This window comes from Corvus cornix, chromosome 20, assembly GCF_000738735.6.
Source record: "Corvus cornix cornix isolate S_Up_H32 chromosome 20, ASM73873v5, whole genome shotgun sequence".
Lineage (NCBI taxonomy): Eukaryota > Metazoa > Chordata > Aves > Passeriformes > Corvidae > Corvus > Corvus cornix.
The window spans coordinates 9,525,797-9,546,839 of NC_046349.1; the positions used below are offsets into that span (position 1 = coordinate 9,525,797).

Sequence of the window (21,043 nt, forward strand, 5' to 3'; positions counted from 1 at the left end):
TTGATTTTCTGATACATAACTGAGGTGTCTGCTCCTACCCGAGATCAAAGAAGGACCTGCTTTCCCAGGAACTCACCCAGATCTTTACTTTGTCTGCTTGCTTTCCATTTTAGTTCATTATTTTAATTAAAGGTATTTTCTCTGCCTACAAAATAATGGTTCACAATGGATGGCAGACTCACTTCTAATATTATTTACTTCTTCCATTTGAAAAGAAATTGCTTGCAGTAAAGCCCCATTCAGTTGGGATCTGAGTGTGGCCTTAGAAACTCCAAGCTTTGAAAATGTGAGATGGACCATAAAAGATCAGGGATGCCAATTTCAGGTCTGCTTCTGCCCAAAAACCTGAAAAACATAATTTGGATGTTCCCTCTGGTCAGTGCCTAGGACTACACTTAATCCAGGACAACAAAGCCCTTCCAGATTCACTTTCCATTAAGGACCAGACATGAGAAGGATGAGCATCAAACTGGTGAAATGAAGCTATACAGCTCTGAATTATTCAGAAGGACTCCACAATGCTTAGAGAGGACTCATAAGAAAACCTGGACTTTGTTCTCCCAAATAACTCATGGTGATGTAGAAGAGATGATCCCGTGTCACTCTGGTAGAAAAAAAGACATGAAAATGGCCTGTTACTTCTTGATTTTTGATTCAGTAATATTTGAGAGTCTTTTAAGTGACAAGTTCTCATAAATAATTCCATCTAATGGAAGATACTTTGGTAATTGCAGTATTTTAATTTCAGCCCTTTAAGTGCAGAGAATTCTCATTAGCACTCAGCATTCAGGTACTGCAATGAATTTTCATGGAGAGAGAATAGCATACACAGCGCTGAAATGGTGGAAGTATGATTAATTTATTCATCATTTTATGGACATAGATATTAAGTGATTCATTAAGCAAAACCATCCGTTCCCTTTTGGGTACAAGAAAGTTTTCATTATTCCTGTTTTTCAGGTAAATAAATGGAGGCAGAAAATTACCAGGTCTGGCCTAAACCTCTTCTTCCCAAGCATTTCCACAGTGACTTTCTCTGTTTTCTAGCAAGGTTTATTTTCAAATGAAGCCTTCAAGTGACCCTGGAGAGTCTGACTTTCCATGCCTCAATCTAACTCCTGTGCAATATTGCCTTGACTAAAGGCAATAGAAACATCCACAGGGGAGCTGAAATGCCAGGCTGGCAGGCTGAGTGCATGAATATTATAAATGAATGAAGCAAAATTTGGATTTCAGGACAAAAGCTTGCCTTTACACCAATGCAGAGAGAATTGGGCCTTGTCATGGTTGTTTCAAGGAATTTGCAGCACCTTGGAGAAGTGACTCCTCTGTTGCCATGTGCTGCCAACTTTGAATAATGGAAATTAAAACATCCATGTTCTCAATTATTCCACTGGCACTGGAAGTGCTGAAGGAGGGAGGAGAGACATTAAATGAGAGTGTGCAAGAACAAAAGTGCTGGTTTTACACTGAACTCTGAGCTCTCTCGTGTAGCAATGAGTCACAAAGTCTCAGGCAAGCAGCACTCAGCAAAGGCGGTACTGAGGGCAAAGAAAGAAGAGTCATGGCACATTTCCCTTCTAATTGTCTCCTATCTTTTAATTGGTTTCAAAACTAGATGTTAGCAAGGAGGCAAATGCTGCTTCCTTCACGCCTACTGCAGTTAAATGGTGGGACAGGCAAAGCACTGCAGGTAAAGCTGGTGGGAATCACAGACTCACAGAATGGTTTGGGTTGGAAGGGACCTTAAAGCTCATCTCATTCCACCCCCTGCCATGGGCAGGGACACCTTCCACTATCCCAGGTTGCTCCAAGCCCTGTCCAACCTGGCCTTGAACACTTCAGGGATGGGGCAGCCTCAGCTTCTCTGGGCACCCTGTGCCAGGGCCTCACCATGTGAGCCATTCCCTCCATTTAGGCTGTATTGAGTTCCCAGCTCAGAGAGGCATCACTGGATTTTGTTTAAGATAGAAATTAAACGTTCCCAAGACTCAACTCCCTGCTGAGCTGCTGTTTACAATCAAGAGGTGAGTGATGGAGACAAAGACAGTGACCAAAGCCAAGTCCCAGCCAGCCCAGAGGAATTGCTGAGCATCACTCTATCACTGCTGCAGATGTTTTCCCCTGGGGATGGTTAACACACATTGCTGCTTCTTGCTCCATTACTTACAGCTCTCGTTCATTTTACGTTCTATTTCCTGGCACTGCTTAATTTGAAAAAAAATGCTACAATGACAGGTCTGTGGCAACTCTGACCACTTCTTCAGGTTCACAGCTCACACAAAGGAGCTGAGAAGTGCAGCTCCCTCCTCACTCAGCCCAAACCTGTGGGCATCCAGCTACATCCAGGCCTCTGCAGCTGCAGTTGTTACAAGCAGATAGAGCTGTTGGCTCTGCAAAAAGCCCTTCCAGTGTAATTATAAAGCCATTTTTGCATGAAAAAATGGTTGTTTGTATGAATACATGCATGGACCAGCTTTAATTCTAAAGGCAGAGTTCAAACCTAATTCAAGGGTGTCAAAACTTCACAGGTGAGGACCTCTGTGTTGTTGCAAAGGCATTCAGAAATTCTGCTTTGCTGCACAGCCTTTGGTAAAGCAGAGATCATATGGATGAAAAAGAGGCATTAGTCTGATCTTTAATGATACAGCCAGTCTCACAACCTGAAAACCAAAATAAAAAGCACAAACCAAACATAAAGAGAGAGGGGCACCAGCCACTTGAGTGCTATTTGGATTAACATATTTAGAACCAATTAGAGACCTTATTAAACACTCTTCCTGCAGGGCCTTTCTGGTAAATACCTGACACAGACAAGGAAAAACACTTGATCTTTAGCACTGAAGGAGCAAAAACAAAATAAATTTTTAAAAAAGACACACTGAAGACAGATACTTCAAGCAAAATGAATCAAGAGAGAATGCCAAGAAGATTGTGCCTAACTTCTAGGGGGCAACTTAGGTATCAGTTTACTTATTTATTATGCATTAATTAAAATGCTTAAAAGAAGTGGAACCTGGCTCAGGGAGTGATGAAGCCAAATCAGATGTGCTTTGACTCATCACAGTGACACAGTGAAAGCTGTACAAAAATATTACCAGGGAAATCTGTTTGGAGAATTTCAGAGCTCTGTGCATTGAAGGAGTCGTGACATGCTGTTGTAAGATGATGAAAAGTACAGGGACTGAGGAGATGTGAGAATACAAGTTATAAAAACAACTGAAGAATGGTTTTGTCCTGTAAGGGGTTTCTAATAGATGAAGCAGTTCTAATTGCCATGGAAAAGTGAAAGCAAATCTTGTGGTCCTTGAAGCCTCCTGTACCTGTGTTATGAGCCTTGAATATCTGCTCTAACTTAGGGCTGCTCCAACAGCTTTTGCAGTGTGTTTTTGGACCCCTCCTGCAGAATGAAGCCTCTAAATTGAGGGTAGAACCCTGTGCTTGTACTTCTGGAGGTTTCTGGTCCAAGCTCCAGCAGCTCCCACAGGTCATCCTGTGAAGGCTGAGGCAGAGGGATGAGGAGTTACAAACCTGGAGGTCCAGGACACAGCCATTGCTTAGGAATGCTGCAGTTACAGACAAATAATCTTCTTAAGAGAGTGGTGAATTTGATGCAAAATGGATTTTTGGATGGAAACCAAAAGCTATTTGTCATAATTCAACATACAGAACTGATAAAAAAGGAGGAAATGTTGAACTATTTCAGTGTTTTCAAATAAACACTTGTTTTCTCCCTGGAAACACTAACACATTTCGTTTCAAAATATTAAATAAGAAAATATGTTGAACTTCTGCTTTATTTCAGAACTGTCCTAAGCTAAAAAAGAAATAAGAAAAAGGTGAGTTATAAGCCCAAAATGAAGCAAAGTGATCCACCTCAGCTCAAACTAGAAATTTAATTTTCACACAAGGGCTGTAGGTTAACCCTGAAGTAATTGTTTTGTTTAACTTCTCCCCGATAAATTTCTTAATTCATTCTTGGTTTGACCCAAGCACCTTTCTCCTTTGAAAATGAATTATTTCACTATGAAACCACAAATGCCATCATTCTCCATGTGCAGAAGGAACATCTCCGGTGCAAAGGGAGGAGGAAGGAGAAATAGTGACTGCACCCCATGAGCACTGGAAGCAACGTGCCCTGGGGGATCACCCACCTGCTCTGATCTCATCTGGAACCTGCTCACCCAACATTTCTCTGGGTTCCTGCCATGCCAGAGAAGGTCAAGATTTCTCCCAAAGCGTCAGTGCTTTTGTGAGGCTCAGCATCAGAGGTTGTGACAGCAAGACAACTTTGTTTTCAAGTGTGAACCACCAGTGCCTTCAGAGTATTTGGCTCTCCCACCCCCATAAAAAAGAAAAAAAAAAGCATAGAAATGAAGAAAGTTCATCAGGACAGAAACAAAGGAGGAGGAAGCAGTCTGTCCTTTCATTTTGATGGATCTTTCTCTGCAGGAAGCATTGAATATATTCCAATGTTTTCCAGGTATCATTTTGGTTTCAGGTTAGTCATTCTTGACACGGGCATTTCCCAGCTAACAGATTAAGCTTCTCCTACTGGGTGCAAAGTATTTGGATGTTGTCTTGTAAAAGAAGTAATTTTGTCCTCCTCCTTTTGGCCAGAGCAGTGATTACTGCTCGCTAGTTTAGACAGTGAAAGAGTGGGTTATTTTGGAAAGAATAAAACATATATATATATATCTGGGAACATTTCCATTTCCCTCAAAGCTTGCTTAACTTGTTTTAAGGTTTTATTAAGGGCACAGAATGGTTGACAATAAAATTATTTCTCTGAGCTGGGAGAAGTAAAGTAGATTGTTACACACAGGGAGAGGAGAGCTGACTGCTCTCATAAATAAGTCAATGTGTTACTCCTGCAAGACTGGAAGCGGAATGACAGCTCCTCCAGATGCTGATGCTCTACTTCTCTGTGAGCCTCAGTAAACCGAAGTTTGCTAAAAATACCCTCCAAAAGCACACGTGCTCCAGGGCTGCAGAAACCCTTGGAGCAGGGGAGGTTTCAAATGGCCACATTCCAGCTGAATCCCACCTCCATCCCCAGCTGGGCTGGGTATCACAGCTCTGCTCCCAACTCGTGTGCCCAAACCTCCGCTGAGCATCACTGCCCTGGCTGAGGGGCTTTGTGGCCAGGGAGTGGGGAAGGCTGGTGGAGCCTGAGCTGCTGAGCCTCCCCAGCGTGGTGGGGATGGTGCCTGCTGCATCCTGGCCGCTTTGGGAGCAAATCATGGCCACACCATGTTTTAATGGAGATTATTTCTAGTTGTGTTTCCAAAACGGATATTTCTGTACATGCCCAGCCTTACTCTCCTCCCTTCCCTCTCTTGATACAATGAAGAGGCAGGTGATAAAACACAGCAAAAATTAAAGGCAAGAGGAGATGGAAGCCCATTAAATTCCAAAGCAGAGCTTTGTTTTGGGATGAACATTCCTTCATTCCTCAAAATGCAACTTGTGAAGACAGTGACTGCTCAGGCAGTGGGCCAAGGGCCTGTCACCTTCCCCTCCTGACACCCAACAGAGGAAATAAATCAATGTCATCAAACCCCTTCTTTTGCAATTTGATGTCTGAGATGCATAAGGAAAAGGAAAGCAGGAGTATGACAGGGTGATTAGTGCTTATCTTTACTCACACAGAGAATAAGTTACCAATCAGCCGCTCTGTCCCTATCTCCTTATTTAAAATGCAAACTAACATGAATGAAACAATAACATTTTAATTAGATGGAAATAGAAAAGCTACAGGAGAATGCCATTGTTGAAGCAGCCTGAGGTTCCTGAGCTGCATGTAATTACTTTGATGGATTGCACTCTAAAGGGAGAGTTAAACAGCACAGTTTCCACAACACTTTTTGCACCATTCCATCTCTTCTCACTTGCAGTGATGGAAGCCAGGGACAACTAGAGTGGGAAATTATTTTCCTTGCAGTGCAGCAAGGACAGCCTTCTGGGAAGCAGACCCAGCCCCCACTCCAACCCTGTCTGTTTTGCTTTAAAAAAAAGAAGAAAAAAAAGCCCCACAGATCCAAACCAAAGGATGCCCAGAAAGCATCAAAAATGGAGGAGAACATGTAAACCATGATGGAAAGTAAGGAAAAACTGGAAGTAAAATAACTCATGAAACTTTTCACAAGTATGAGGATGTACGCTTAAAAGAAAGGCTGCCACAGACCAGCTCTGATGCCAACTTGCACTCTGGTGTGGTCCAGGGATCAGCCTGGCTCCCCCAGACTCAGTGCAGCTTCAGGCCCAAATTTTGGAGAGGCACAGCCCTGACCACACAGTGCACGAGGCTTTTGAGGTGGTGCCTGCTGCCAACACAAAATGTGTCACTGTGAATCATCCACACACCAGTTTCAGACTAAAAAACTGTTCCTTGAATCATGGTGAAAAGCACAAATGTTCTGCTCTGAAACAGAAAATTCACTGACTCCTTCTCGAGCCAAAAATAGGGAAAAGGGTTATGTAATCCATTTACTTTGAAAAATAAGCATTTCAAAGTTATCTAAACAGCACTAATAAACAGGGAAATCTCTGTTTATTTAATCAGTCCATTTTTTGCTGGGCTTGGTGCTGGTGCTCCAGACAAGTTTGTCTCGTTCACCTTAAAACAATTTCAACACAAAACTTCACCCAACAGTTCTGAGAGGCTGGCAGGGCTGCAGCTCCACTTCACATCTACGTTACCGCCCTAACCATGTGCTCCTAAAAACATCCCAGGTTTTGCTGCACACCACGTTGTGAGAGAAGGAGAAGCTGGGAGCATTTTGTGAGTAAGTCTTGGAACAAGCTGTTTTCTTGGGGGTGATCAGTGCTCATTTTATCACTGGTTTGCCCCATTTCCAGCCCAATCAGCCTGGATGGAGGCAGATTCCTGACAAGTTGCAGCTAGAATTATAAATGAAAAAGCCATGATTATTTTCAGCTGAAATCCTTGTCTCCCTGAATAAGTGCTCTACTTCCCTCAGCAGTCTTTGCAATTCACTCTTTGTGACCAGACACAAAAGCCCTGTTTTCTATGAGATCACTTATCTCCAGCAAAGCTTCAATGGAATATCGAATGAAGGCATCAAAACTCTGTCAAAACAACCACTGCCACAGCCTGGAAAGTAATTTTTCAAGGCTTCCTCCTCGATGTTTGCTGGTAATAATTTTCAACAAGTTCATTCCCAGAAAGGGTTGGGGCATTTTCTCCCCATCAGCCTCTTGGGCTGCTGGGCACAGCAGTGTCCAAGGCCAGGTTGGATGCGGTTTGGAGCAACTTGGTCTAGTGGCAGTTGTCCCTGTCCAGAGCAGGGGATTGGAATGAGATGGTGTCTAAGGTCCCTTCCAACTAAAACCATTCTGTGAGTCTATGGTTCACCATTGCTGAAGAGGCCTTTGACTGCCAAACCCATTCCTGGGCAATTCCCAAGCATTGGGATCACCCAGCTCCGAGGAAGGAAACCAGCTTCCCCCCACCACAACACCACCCCGTCTTTGGGACTGGTGTCTGTTTATAAGTGAAGGCAGCCAGGCAGAAGGACTCTGTCCACCGGAGTGGGTTCCCTGCTGCTGAGATGCTGACCTGAAAGGCCCCAGCCACGGGCTGAGTCTTGGCAGGAGAGCAGCACTGCTCCTGAGGGATGCTGGGTCTGGAGAGGAGGATGTGGTTGGTCCATGCGATGGCTCCATGGAGCACGAGCAGGTTTTCCAGGTGTGCTTGCGCAAAATTTGTAGAAATAGAGGGAAATCTGCTAACTATTAATGTTTTTATAGGATCATCATTGCTTAGCCACTCAGTATGGAAATTTTTCCTAACATCCAAGCTGACCCTCCCCTGGTGCAATTTGAGGCCATTTCCCCATGTCCCATCACCAATTACCTAGCAGCAGAGGCTGATCCTCAAAAGTGTAAGGACCTGAGGTGTGGACCAGCCTCCCAAAGAGGAAAGAAGCCCAATGCTGGAAAGGAATTAATGCCCAGAAGATTTTCGGCTGTGCTTCAATCTTGTCTCAACAGTACCCACAGGTCACAAGTCAAGATAATCTCTACAGCCCGATCGATACACGTGGCCTTTTAAGCAAGCTCCTCTCTGCTGCCTTGAGGCTGGCTCTGAGGAAAGGTGTTACTGCAAATCCACATGGAAAACCAGGCATTGCACCCTGACAGACATGGCCCCAGCAAAAGGCTGCAGCCCTGCAAAACTGGAAAAAAAAGGAAAGGCCTTGAAAATCACCTGAACCAACTCCTTCTCCTGAAAAATCACCCGGAATGCGCGGGTTTTTTCCTGAATTTGAAAGCACAGCTCTGATTTAGAGCACCAAGGGAAAGCATTGCCTGTCTCTTCCGAATTCAGTGAGGAGGAAGTCGGTCTGTTTGCAGGCGTGTGGCCGCTGTGCACAGCTCCAGCTGCAGTTGGAGAGCTCCAGTCAATAGCTGCTTTACAGAAAAAACAGTTTTGTTTTGCAGGCACAAAGACCTCTTCTATCCCTACCCAGCAGGAGGTTTATAAAACTGTCATTTCTTGCCCTGTTTCTGCCCTTGCCTCTTTGCTTCTATTACTTACAGGCTGCCAGTGGGTTTTTTATTGCTTTGGGTGTTTTCTTTTAATTGAAACTGAGTAAATTGCATTTTCCCCTAAATAGTTGACGAGTTTAACCAAGTTTTCCATTATTTCAAGGGGGGAAAAGAACAGCAACCTTTGGAGCAGAAAACAGAAACATTATTGAACTTGGTTTATGGAAGTGCTCAGAGACATAACCTCACAATGAGGGGGGCAGCTCCTGAGGGCCCTTAAAAGCAGCTTTTGCCTGGGCAATATTTAAGGGATGAAGTTTAGCACAGCACTACATGATATGAGAAAACATCTAGGGTCTGACCAGAGATTTTCCCTTTCCCAAACACACTCTTTTTAAAGTAATGAAGACACCAGCAAGCTTTATTTCTGGCTGTTCACTATATTTGTAACAGTCTTTCTTGCAATATCTCCACTGATAACAGGAGGAAGAGGGAAGATAAAAGCAATCATGAAAGGGGAAGACCTTCTGTCTCATCTCCCTCTGATAAAACCATTCCCTGCATATCAAATCTCTAGCCCTTTTCAGAGGAACTCAGGCTAGGCAGGGAGGGACTGGGGTTGGAGACTCATTTTCTGGGAAGAGATAGAGCTGGAAAGCAGTAATGCAGCTGGCATCTCATTCTCAAAAATAAATAGCTCCTGCCATGCTTCATCTTCCTTCTCTTTTCCTACAGGACCCCAAATATTAATATCACTGGTGAGCAGGAGGCCTGTTCTTTCTCATAAAGAAGCAGAGCAGCTCCCTCAGGCACAGCTCTATCCTAAAGCCCCATCCCTGTTTTTAACCTGAAACACTTCTCTTCCTTCCAAGCATCTCCTTGAGCTCTCAGCCTGCCCCTCATGCAGTGGGAACCAGCCTACAGAGGGGGAACTGAAAGAGCAGGCTGGCAAGGGATTGCACCAAGCTGAAACCTTGCTGGAACAAAGACCATGGGAAGCAGCAGTGGGACATGACGGGGTCTGGGAGGAGCAGAGAGGGTTTGTGGCTGGGAGCTGAGCCTGGCCACTGGGTGCTGGGAGCCACAGCCTCTCTGTGTTTGCTGTTATTATCCCCTCTCTGCCCTGGCCCCTTGGAAAACCCCTTTCTTTGGGTAATTGTGGTTTTGTCCTCACTGGAAGCACTGCCCTGGGACACACTGTCTGTGGCACCCCCATATTTTGGCTTGTGATGAACTGAGGGAAAATGCTTCCATAATGGAGCTCAGCTGGAAATTCCCTAAGCTTTTTGCTGCTCCCAAGCAGAGTATTCAGCAGTGACACAAGGTCTAATAGGCTTCTGCTGCTTCCTTTGACTCAGAAAAATGGCTATTGCAGCTGCTAGTGCTCCGTCTTCAAACAAGCTCCCTTTCTTGCTAGATACTAAAGAATAAATGGTATTTCCTTGGCTCCAGGATGTTCTTGGAAAACAACCATCAGATCAGGCAGTGCTTCTGGCCATGCTGCCATTGCACTGACCTCTCTCTAGTTAAAGCTGGGCTGGTTATTCCCTTCTGATACTCCAACGTTGCCCTCAAGCAACAGAGCCCCTGACAGTTTCACCATGGCTTGAGTCCCTCTTGGGGAAAGGAGGGGAGAGGTTTCCCTTCCCCTTTGCCACAAGAGACAAGCTCCTAGCAAGCAACAAGTGCAGCAGTGACAGAGCCAGAACCTGTACGATGACACAGGGAACAAGGGGCACCACTCTGGTGAGGCAACTAACAGATTTGGCCACATTTTACAGTGTGGCGTTGGTCACATTTCTCCTCCATGAAAGGTGAACAGAGGGAGGGACAGAGAATGACCCAAAACACACACAAACCCACACAAACCTACTAGGAAATTCCATAATGAGGTGCCGGGCCCATGGCATTACACCTGACAAATTCACCACACAAAGATCCAAAGGAATAAAACAGCTCCACACAATTTCAGGGCATGAGAATATGTTCAGTATCATCTTAAGCTTGGTGAGATTAATTTTCCTGACAGCCTATTTAAAAGAAAAGTGGGTTATGTGATTAAAAGAAATAAACCCCTCTCCAAAGCCCTATTGTGTGACCAGCAAAAACAGCCTTTCTAGGTTCTCACCTACCTGGATGTCAGCATTTCCCAGAGGTTTTCATGCCTCCAGCCCTTTTCTTTGGCTGTGGAATCACAAGCAGGCTCTTGGGCACTGATTTTTGCAAAACAGCAGGCTTAGATATAGATTTCTGGATTCAAATATTGCCAGTGCTTGCCTACAAAGCACAGGGCACAAATCAACAGTGAACAAACCAGAGTAACAGAAAAGCCGGGCTGTTAATCTTCATAATGTGCCTCTCAGAGGGGATTTCACTTGAATGTTATTTGCATTAAATATGATACTGAGTGGTGGATATGCAGTAATAAATAAATTAAAGGCCATATTTAAGTCAAACACTGTCCCCCTGTTGACTGCAGACCCAAGTGTGAGAGCTGCTAACAGTGAACTGTGCAGCTCTGCTCATCTGCATGACTCGCTGAAGGGAAAAGCACTGGCAAGTTCCATCATTGGTGCCCTGAGAAACTCATTTTGGGGGAAAATTAACCTGTTTAGTGAGGTTTATGGTCTCAGCCCAAGCTCTATGACTGCTGGAAGTATTGTGGACACTTTTGCTTCCCTCTCCCCCTCTCCACACCCTACTTATTGATTTTCTCCACCAAGGCTGAGCAGGCAGGAGGCTGTGCTGGAGCCTCCCCTTAGCCTGCTGAGGAGGGGAGCAAAGAAAATTCAATTAGACTTTCAAGGGAGAAAAAAAGGACTTATCCCAAAAGAGAAGCGAACTTCTTGGTTACTTTATTGCTGCTTTTCTTCAGCGTTTTTCTCTGCTGCAGCTCCTCTCGGCCTCGTGGAGCCTCAGGTATTACAGGGTTTGTTTCCTGGCATGGCTTGACCTCCAGCCTGGGTTCAGAGTGCCAGGCTGGCCATGAGCCCTGCTCCTCTGGACTGCTGCACTCTGAGATACTTTCTGACCAAATTCCTGCCTTTTTTTTTTTTTTTTTTTCCTTTCAAGGGATTTTCCATCCTGGATTGGCCAGGAAACACGTGCAAGTTGTGAGGGAGACAAGCCTGAGGTAGAGTTTGCTCCTTGGGCTAGTAAATGCAGTTTATTAAGTGTTTGGGGCATACACAGCTCCCCATCATTGTACCTTGAGGTCAAATAATCTCTTTACTAGTCTAAACCTATCCTTCTCCTTCTGCCTACAGTGCTTTATCAAACTTGACACACTTGGATTTAAGGAACAAGCGTGACAGTGTCACAAGCCCGTGACTGACAGCAAGAAAAAATGAAACATGGGAAACTCAAAGGACTGAGTTTCTTTTTTATATTAAAATGTATAAACTACGCCTGTGGGGATAAAATGTAAGATCTTTGCAGGAGGAATCAATGGTGGTGCGAGCAATGAGTTAAACTTTCCCAGCAGCTGTGTGAGCTGCATTTTTATAAGATGGTTTTGAAAAAATCATTGAATAGGAGGGGAAAGTGGGTTAATTTCTTATTGAACATACTCAAATAGTTATGGACTTATTAAACAAATTCTCCAAGGGAACAAGGTGGTATGACAGTCCTACCACATATTAAGACCACATTTGCTTGGTTCAGCAGTGCAGACATCCTTTGTTCTTGATAAAGTTAAAATTAATAGCATGTGGCATTGCAATGACTATATTAATTAGCTCCTTGGAGTCCTGATCAAAAATAGGGGTCTGCTGAGCCAAATGTCATCCTGCATCAAAGTGCTCGTGGCAGATCTGCAGCAGGTCCCTGCTCCCAGGTGTGGGTGATGCTGGCAAGGTGAGGAACACCTTTTTTCAAGGTTAAAGGAGGAAGAAAATGAGATAGTTAAGGGATGGGATTGCTCCTACTCTGGCTGCTGACACCTCACAAAGCCCTGAGAGCAGAGCCAAGGCAGCAGGAATCACCATCAGGCTGAGCCTGGCAGGAGGGGACCGGCAGCAGGGCTGAGCTGCCCAAGAGGAGAGGGCAGCAGGGACATCCATAGATGAACCTGATACAGGACAGCGAGGGGCTGCTCCCCTGCAGGTGACAGCACAGCCACGAGCAATGCCACCCAACCCAGGGCACAGCCTCTGGCACCGCTGCCCCTCCAGTGCCTCCCTGATTTACTGATACTGAACATGCTTTCTGCTCTGTCCGTGACTCTCCAGTTCAGAGGTACTCCCAGATTTTTCATGAGCATTTTGCATAAAATAGATGCTTCTTCTCCCTTTTCAAATGCTAGGCTTTATGAAATTTTACGATTTTTCCTTGTTATTTTTTTTCCATTTCTACTGGGAAAATCTCATCTCTTTGATGTCTGTCTTCAGCTGACAATTGCCCCTAGCCCATGAGAACTCAAAAGCTTCAAAGAAACCTCAATGAACTTCTCCTCAAAATAAAAAGTTCAGCTAAAAAGACCTTATCCATTCTGTCATGCTTTTTTTCCTGGGAGAGGAAAGGCCCCCATGGAGCTGTGCCCAGCAGTGCACTCTGCACTGAGAATTACTGAAGTGAAAAAGCCACAGGAGATGAGGAGCAAATCTCACATGCTGAAACCACCTGCAGGTGAGCAGCTCCTCCAGCCCACCAGATGCATCCTCTCCAAAGGCCAAGGATGAGAGTCACACAGTACAGCCCTGTGCCACAGCATCCTATGTCCCAGCAGGAGCAGGGGTGAAGATGAGTTTCTAGTACCCCAGGGAGAGAGGAGGAAGATGGATCTCCACAGACAAGGCACTTGAGTAATGGGATACAAATTTGTCTCACTAATATTTTCTTCCCATACATGGAAAACTTAAGTGAATGCAGGAATATACTGGGAATGAACCATCAGCTCAGAAATTTGCTCCCCAGTCAGGGTTAGTACTCCACCACCACCACCTTTTCTATACCCAAGCGCTTGTTTTCTGAATAACTCATTAGCTCAACTGATTCATCATCATTGTATGTTTGGGTTTTTTTAAAAACCCACACCTAAGAGATTTTGCAATTGGATAGAAGAAATGGTATCCATGGAAGGCAAGACCTGGGGGAGATGTTACTGGAGCACGATGAGTGAGCTGGGCATTGGAGGCATCTCCAGCTTCACAGGTGAGAGTGGCTTGTACCAGAGGGCAAAGAGCAACCAGAGAGACTGGGAAAGTAATAACCCAGATTTGTCTGCTTAATGTGAGGGAAAGGAGGGGTGTCAGCACTGGGACTGATGGGTTTGGCATTTAATGTTCTCTGCTTTAGGGCTCACCCTTCCCACCTCACCAGCCCAGGACCCCTCAGACACCTTTGCTCATCCACCGTCCTGTGACCCTCAGCGAGGGGCAATTTCACAGCAGGGAAAAGGCAGTGGGGACACCATGGGAGCCCAAATTCCCCCCTGTCCCCCACCTGGGTACCCCTGTGTCCCACACGGGGATGCTGCCCATCCTGCCTGCCTCGGGCAGGACACAGAAGCGTTTCTAAACGTCAGGAAGCAAAAGTGCCATCTGTGAGTCTCGAGCAGATGCTGCACAGAGACAAGAGTGAAAGTCTTTAAGGGAAAGGAGGGGGAAAGCAGAGAGATGACAATTAAATAGCTGTTTTAAATGATCTGAAAGATTAAAGACAGATGAAGGTTTTTGGATTTTTTTTTCCTCTGGGAAAAGCAACTACGAGATTACCTTCATTTCTTCTGCCTTCACAAACTGTTGGTAAGAGGAAAACCTAAGAGCTAAATCAGTCGGCCACATTTCCTCATTTTTTATTATCTCTCCAGCTGACATCTCGGGAAGGGGGAGGGAAAAAGAAATCAAGTGAATTAAAACCAATTGGGGGGGAAAAAAGAGAAGAAATTATGTAAGAACTGGCAAAACACAGCAGGCTCAAGTGGTTATGTAAAGCAATGAACACAAGAGCTTATTTAAATTAGATCTAGCTGCGAGACAGAGCAGAGTGTAAACGGGCTGGGATTAGGCAGGCTGGGCTGTCGTGCATATGCTGAGTTAAAGCCCTGGGTTCCCTGAAGAGCTGATGAAAAAAAGGCAGCTTTAGGGATGCTCCCACCACAACAGATGGGCATTGCTGCTGGGGCGGGGGTCCCTCTCCATCGCTGTGGGGATGGATCCAGACACATTTACACACCAATATCTTCATTTCCTTGTCTACCTGAGGGTGTGGTAGCATTGTGACCTGATGGGACACAATCCCGCCACAAAGGTGCTATTTGTGGTGCCATCAGAGGGGTGAGTGACACTCAGGACTTCTCTGGGGTAGTGAGTGATTTAGAACAGCACCGTTATTAAAAGCTACAGTAGAAGTTCAGCTGTGACTTAAGGAAAAGAAATCAACTTCAATTCTTCTAGTCAATACTGTGTTTATTCTAGTATAAACACAGGATTCCTGAACCATTGACTAATCCTGGATAGGATTTGCCAGCAAACCTGGAGAGAATTCAGCCGCTTGGTTTTATGGCTTGCTATTTTCACGTAATATAGAGAAATGCTTCTCATGTTTATTTACTTGGCACCACAGATCTGATGGTGAGCAGGGCCCTGCCTTCCACAGCACCAGAGCACTGAGCACATTCCACCACCCTGCCAAGGTGCTCCTCACCAGAGGAAAGTGTAAGGGCATGTTTGCAACATCATACGTGGAATTTATAGCTCTGTGAACTTCTCAGACTGACAGGAATTAAATAGATGACCCTTGGAAGAGTGTGTAGAGAGCATGATAATGGATGTCAAGACTCCTGGTCCTCCCTTTCCATCCCCTTCACACCTGAGGCTCTTTGGCAGGTGCCTTCAAAGGCATCGCATGAAGAAATGTAGGCAGAAATAAAGCTGAGGAGCCCCTTGGGCAAGCAGTTGTTTCATGTGCAGAGTTATTTACTCTACAAATCATCCAAACTGTGAGCAGGCTTCATAAAACATGATAAACAAGGGCTCTGCAGGGATGGGTGAGCTGCAGCCGTGCAGGGTGGGCTGAGGCAGAGCAGATCCACAGCATCCTTCAGAAGTGTGAGGAGGTGCAGAGGAGTTCCCCAAGTGCTGCCCTAACAAATGAGCAACTTGGAGCTGCTGGAGCTGTGGCAGTTTATGGAGGAGCAGGGCCTGCTGCCATGTGTTTTAATAAATGGGATCACACCAGCTGTCCGTGCAAATAAAACATTAGCATGTGTCAGACACTCTACCCAGGCACTTGCTGTAGCTTAGGGGACATTTTGCAGCAGAGCCATCCAAGCACAGGCTGTGCCATGCCAGTGCAAAAACATCTTCCCCCTGTGAATTTTGGGGTGCCAGGAGCTGCCCACACCCAGCTCCCCTTGCACGTGTGTCCAGGCTCAGATAAAATCCTGGGATTTTAGGTTGAGGAGCTGCTGACTCCATGTGTAGGGACTGATGGTACACCAGGATTCCAGGTATTTCTTTCAGCTTCCCCTCTTTCCCCAGGTTCTGCTGTGAACCTCTCCACAAAACGGGTATGAAGGTAAAAAAGTAATAAGCAGGAAAATCAATTTGCACAGCATCTGGCCAGTAAAATTCAGAGCTTTTTTGAAAACCAGGGCTGAGAGTGTGCAGTGTTAATGGCACACGGGGCTGCACATGGTAGATCAGGACTTTTGGTGGGATCCTGTTTTGGGGAAGCTGGTCCCAGAGCCAACCCCACAGGCACAGACCCACAAGTGAACAGGGGAAGCCTCTCATCCTGCCTCAGAACTCTTGTATCTATTGCTGCCACAACAAGGAGCTTTAAAACCTCCTCCAGCTGAAGTGCCATGAAAACATGAATTTACTTGTATGGCTTTAAGAGGTGTTTAATCTATGTGGGAAAAGGTCCTAAAATTGGCTACAGTGCTTTTCAGAGGATGTCTGCCAGCTAAGAGTTTACTAAATAATGTGGCTGTAATGGACTTACTCCTGTTACCAGATCCCAGTGGATGCCAAAATCCGAACCAGACGTCCCTGACTGACAGAAGCAACATGAAAACTTGGCAATGGAGAATACATAATAAACCAGATCCACAGGCTGATTTAAGCAGCTGCAAAGACAGTGATGAGCACAGCTGGGAAATAGTTCTAAGAATTCCATATCAGAGACCACACAGGGCTTATGCCTTGATGACAAGAGGTGAGATGTGCCCGGCGTACGGCTCGTGAGGACACGCAGTGTCACCCTGCAGAACATTTCACTCACTGCTCTTCCTGATTATGTGCTGCCCTGAACAATTTGTAATTGCTAGAAGAATATCAGTAATTACCTCTTACAGTTGATGTGGAGCTTAAGTGGTGAGAGTTAAAATGTGCAAGAACCAAATATCCTGAGTGTTGTTTGAATAATTACTTTTTTATTATTATTACGAGGAAACCTGGTTGTTCACATTCAGTCTAATTTCACTCAGAAATGTCCATTCAAACTTGACTATTCAAAGCAAACACTGAGGAATTTTTTCAAAATCGGAGATATTAAATTACTACAATCAAATAGGCCCTTCCAACTCAGAATATTCTGTGATTCTGTGAAATATTTGTTCCCAGAAGTTTGTTCCAGAGGAACATTCTCCTGTAATGATCCCAGCAAAACCATGGCTCACACTGGGCTCTGAGGATATAAATGGTTACAGTTGCCCTGTTCTGGGACAGGCTTTCAATCAGTCAACAAATAAAACCACTTGGAGAACTAATGGCTTCCAAAAAAAAAAATGCCAGTTTGCTTTAGACAGTTTGCCAAACAGGAATAGGAGCAAAATATGTTGAGTGATTTATTACAAGTGTTTTGCCAGCTCGAGCAAGTTCATCATTGCTCTCCTTAATTTAAAGACAGAAAATGAACGCAATGAGTTGCAGAGATGCTCTGAAGCAGCTTGAACGCACCACGAAAGACCAGGGCTCCAGATTGCCACCCAGCAAGACCTCTGCACGTCACACTCCACATCAGCACTGCCCTTTCTCTCCCGGATCTTCCATCATTTGTCTTTTTTTAAACCTCTGCACAGCTTACGACGTGAGAGCGCCGGCTCACACGCTGTGCGATGGTTTCCATTAACGCACTTCAAACCTGACTTGCAGCTGCTTTGCTTATTCACTCCAGAGCCTTCCCCGGCCCAGGGCCCTGCCTCACATTGTGTGATGCTTCCCTGTGCTCAGAGGAATGGAGTAAAACCATGAAACAACCTTCCTGTCCTGGCAAAGCCACTTTTGCAGCCAGATCCCCCGAGAAGGAACAGATTGACATGGTTTGGGGTTTGGTTCTTCCTTCTTCCCCAACAGCTGCCTCTTTCTTTTAACTTTTAAATTAATCCACTAGTTAATTAAATATAAATACATGAGGAAAAGCCCACAGGTGAACTTCACACACACTTAATACATTCATGTCTGTCTTCTCCTGACTTGGCTAATGGGATAAGGTATAGCCTGAATAATTGCAAGACTGTAAGGTACACTGAGAACTGTTTAAAGTGTAATCTCCAAAGATATGGATAGGGTTTTAGCCCTACCATGGTAACAATGAGCATCAGTTTAATCCGAGGAGGAAGATGAGTGGAAATAATGCATTTCAGTCACATAGTTCTCAAATCAGATGGCTCACGTCTCCTCAGAGAGTAGAGAATTTGGGTTAAGTACACTGGGCGGCTGCTGACAAAACCTTCCAGGCATCTACAGGAGAAATGCAGCCCTCACCACCTCAGATGAAAGTTGGGGATCATAACAAAATGCAGAGGGAATCCAGGGCTTCTACCAGGGCTTGATTTTGGTTTACTGAAACAGTACAGAGGGGAAACTGGGAGAGTTATGTCTAAACATTTACAGGCTCTGGTCTTAAATCTAAATGCACAAACCCTCACCTGCTTTTAGTGGGAGGGAATGGTTCTGATTCATTTCCATTTAAGTTCCCTCCCTTTAAGTGTGGGAACATCCCAGGGACTCCAGTACACATGCAGCTTTAAATTCCAACTGCCCGCTGATTAACCCCACCTGAAATTCATGTTCCAAATAAAAAATTGAGCGGCTATCACATGCAAGCCTGGCAGCCAAGGGACTGTGGAGATTGGTGTCTTGATCTCTTCTGTCCCTCCTTCCGTGTCTCTTACATTTTTCAAGCCCGATGCTCCAGTAAACAAATGCCTCAACCCACCAGAGCACTGGAGCACGGCAAGTGTTGATGCTGAAATCCGTTCCACGCATGGGCGTGTTGGATTTAGCACTGAGTGGAGAGCAGCGAAGCTGTGCTGAAGTCAGGAGGGGCTGCTGATTAAACCAGCTATGGATTTCCCCAAAACAGCAAAAATAGCAGCCTCTGGCTTCCACGATGCAGCTCCTTTTCACATGCCTGTGCTACACCCTGTGTCCAAAACTTTCTGAAATTAGGAGCTGTCACTACACTGAAGAAAAGGGCTCTGGATCAACACAAGGAACTGGAAGAGGGGGAGAGATGGTTTTATTTCCCTTGAACTTGGTGGCCGCTTTCCAGCAGAAAGGAAGGAGATGCAGAAAATGCAGAGAAAGGGTGGAGATTTGGGGGTTTCTGGCGATGAACTGCCGCCTTTGGGCGGGACCCAGCGCGACACGGCAGAGCGGGGCCGGCTGTCCCGGGCTCTGAGGCACCAGGAGCTCCGGACCGGGACGAGGGAAGCTCCGGGCACGGGAAGGAGCTCCACGGAGGGTTGTACCGGCCCGAGGCCGGATTAACCACCGAGCAGGATTTACCCCGGTGCTCTCTGCTGAGCGTGGTGGGGCAGGAGAGGGTGCGGGGAGGGGCGAAGCAAGCGGAGCCGAGACCCCCACAAATCCCTCCTGAGCGCACCCCGGGCCGGTGCGTCCCGTCAGGGCTGCCCGGGACATCCCCTTCCCGAGCCGGTTCCTGCTCCAGCCTCCCACTCCTGCCCCCCGGCTCCGCAAAGTTTGGCCGGCCCGGGGGAGGAGGCGGCTGCCCGGCCCCGGTCCCCGGTCCCCGGTCCCTCACCTGGATGACCGTCTTCAGCGTGGAGGTGTCCACGATGGCGGTGCAGATGAGGGAGTCGGGATCCTGGTCCTTGCCGTAGATCTGCCCCATGGTGAAGATCATGGGGATGGCGAGCAGGAAGGAGGCGATCCAGATGCAGCTGATGAACTTCTTGGTGCGGCTGCGGGACATGATGCTCTTGGCTTTGAAGGGGTGGCAGATGGCCATGTAGCGCTCCACGCTGAGGCTGGCGATGTTGAGTGCCGTGGCATAGGTGCAGGCGTCCCGGAGGAAGTAGTAGCCCTTGCAAACGGCTCCCCCGAAAGCCCAGGGGTGATGGACCCAGATGAAGTTGTAGAGCTCGATGGGCATGCAGAGGAGGAAGATGAGGAGGTCGGAGAAGGCGAGGCTGGCCAGGTGGTAGTGCACGGTGCTCTGCAGGTTCTGCAGCGACTTCTTCCGCACCAGCGTGTACGCCGTGATGGAGTTGCCCACGGTGCCCACCAAGAAAAGAGCCAAGTACACGACTGTCACCATCACTTTGGAGTAGATGTCGGTGTTGACGTCCAGGTCCTCCTCGTCGGGCACTTTGGGGAGCAGGTCGGAGCGGTTGGACGCGTTGGCATAGCCGCTGGGGTGCGGGTGCAGCTGCCCGCGGGCACGGCCGGGGCCGTGGCGTTCGGGTGCATCCCCGGCGCCGGGCAGCACCGCCCGGGCCCGCCGCTGCCCCCGGCGGGGAACTTGGCTCGTTTTAATGCGGCGGGAGGAGCCGGCGGTCCCGGGGCTGCCGCGCGTGTGCGACTGCGAGACGCGCCCCCCGCTCGGTGCGAGCGCCCCGCGGCCCCGGCTCCCTCCTCCTGCGGCTCCGCCGCGCACAGATGTGCCCCGGCAGCGCGGAGCCGCCCCGCACACGCACACACGGACCGGGACACGCACACACCGCACACACGCACCGCTACAGGCACACACACACACACCCCGCACACACGCTCCGCACAGCCGCGCCCTCCCCGCCGGTCACCGCAGACCAACCCCGGCCCCACCGCCGAGAGGGGTTTTGCAGCCCCAGCGCGGTCCCCAAAGTGCGGACCCGTGCTGGGAGAGAGGGAGGGAGCAGGTCCCGGGCTGGGCTGCAGAGCCACTCCCCGCTGGGACTTCCCCCACACTTTCTCCATCCCTAAGTCAGACACGGGCACGGCTGGAAGGTGAGGGCTGGTAAGGGGCTGCTCGTGGGTCCGAGCCCCCTCCTTCATCCCCCACAGGAAGAGGAGAGGTATGAGGGGTGCTCTGACACCTTTGTACATCTGTATGTACTGCTGATTCCCAAATATCCACTCAGCTCTTGCTGCTGCTGGGAGAAATGCATTTAAATGAAGGGGAAAACACACTTAAAAATACCTACCTGTGCCCTGACCTGCCTGGGGCACCCTCAGTGCCGTGGCACAGCTGCTTTGCTTTGGCCCCTATCAGTGACTTTTCCCTTAATACCTTCATATTTGGGGATGTGGATTCCTCTCTGAGCTTTCCTGTTGTAGGGACAGTGAGGGTGTCATGGTGA

At 47.1% G+C, this 21,043-nt stretch overlaps 1 protein-coding gene across 1 annotated transcript in view; it reads right to left on the minus strand.

Annotated features, from left to right (window-relative positions):
- The window catches only part of NTSR1 (neurotensin receptor 1), a 54,364-nt gene extending 34,137 nt beyond the window's left edge, over positions 1 to 20,227 (minus strand). Inside the window, 2 exon segments of the mRNA XM_039563575.1 lie at positions 19,507 to 20,132; positions 20,135 to 20,227. Of these exon segments, the coding sequence (XP_039419509.1) occupies positions 19,507 to 20,132; positions 20,135 to 20,174 (666 nt within the window). The 5' untranslated portion in view covers positions 20,175 to 20,227.
- Positions 20,228 to 21,043: the final 816 nt, after the last annotated feature.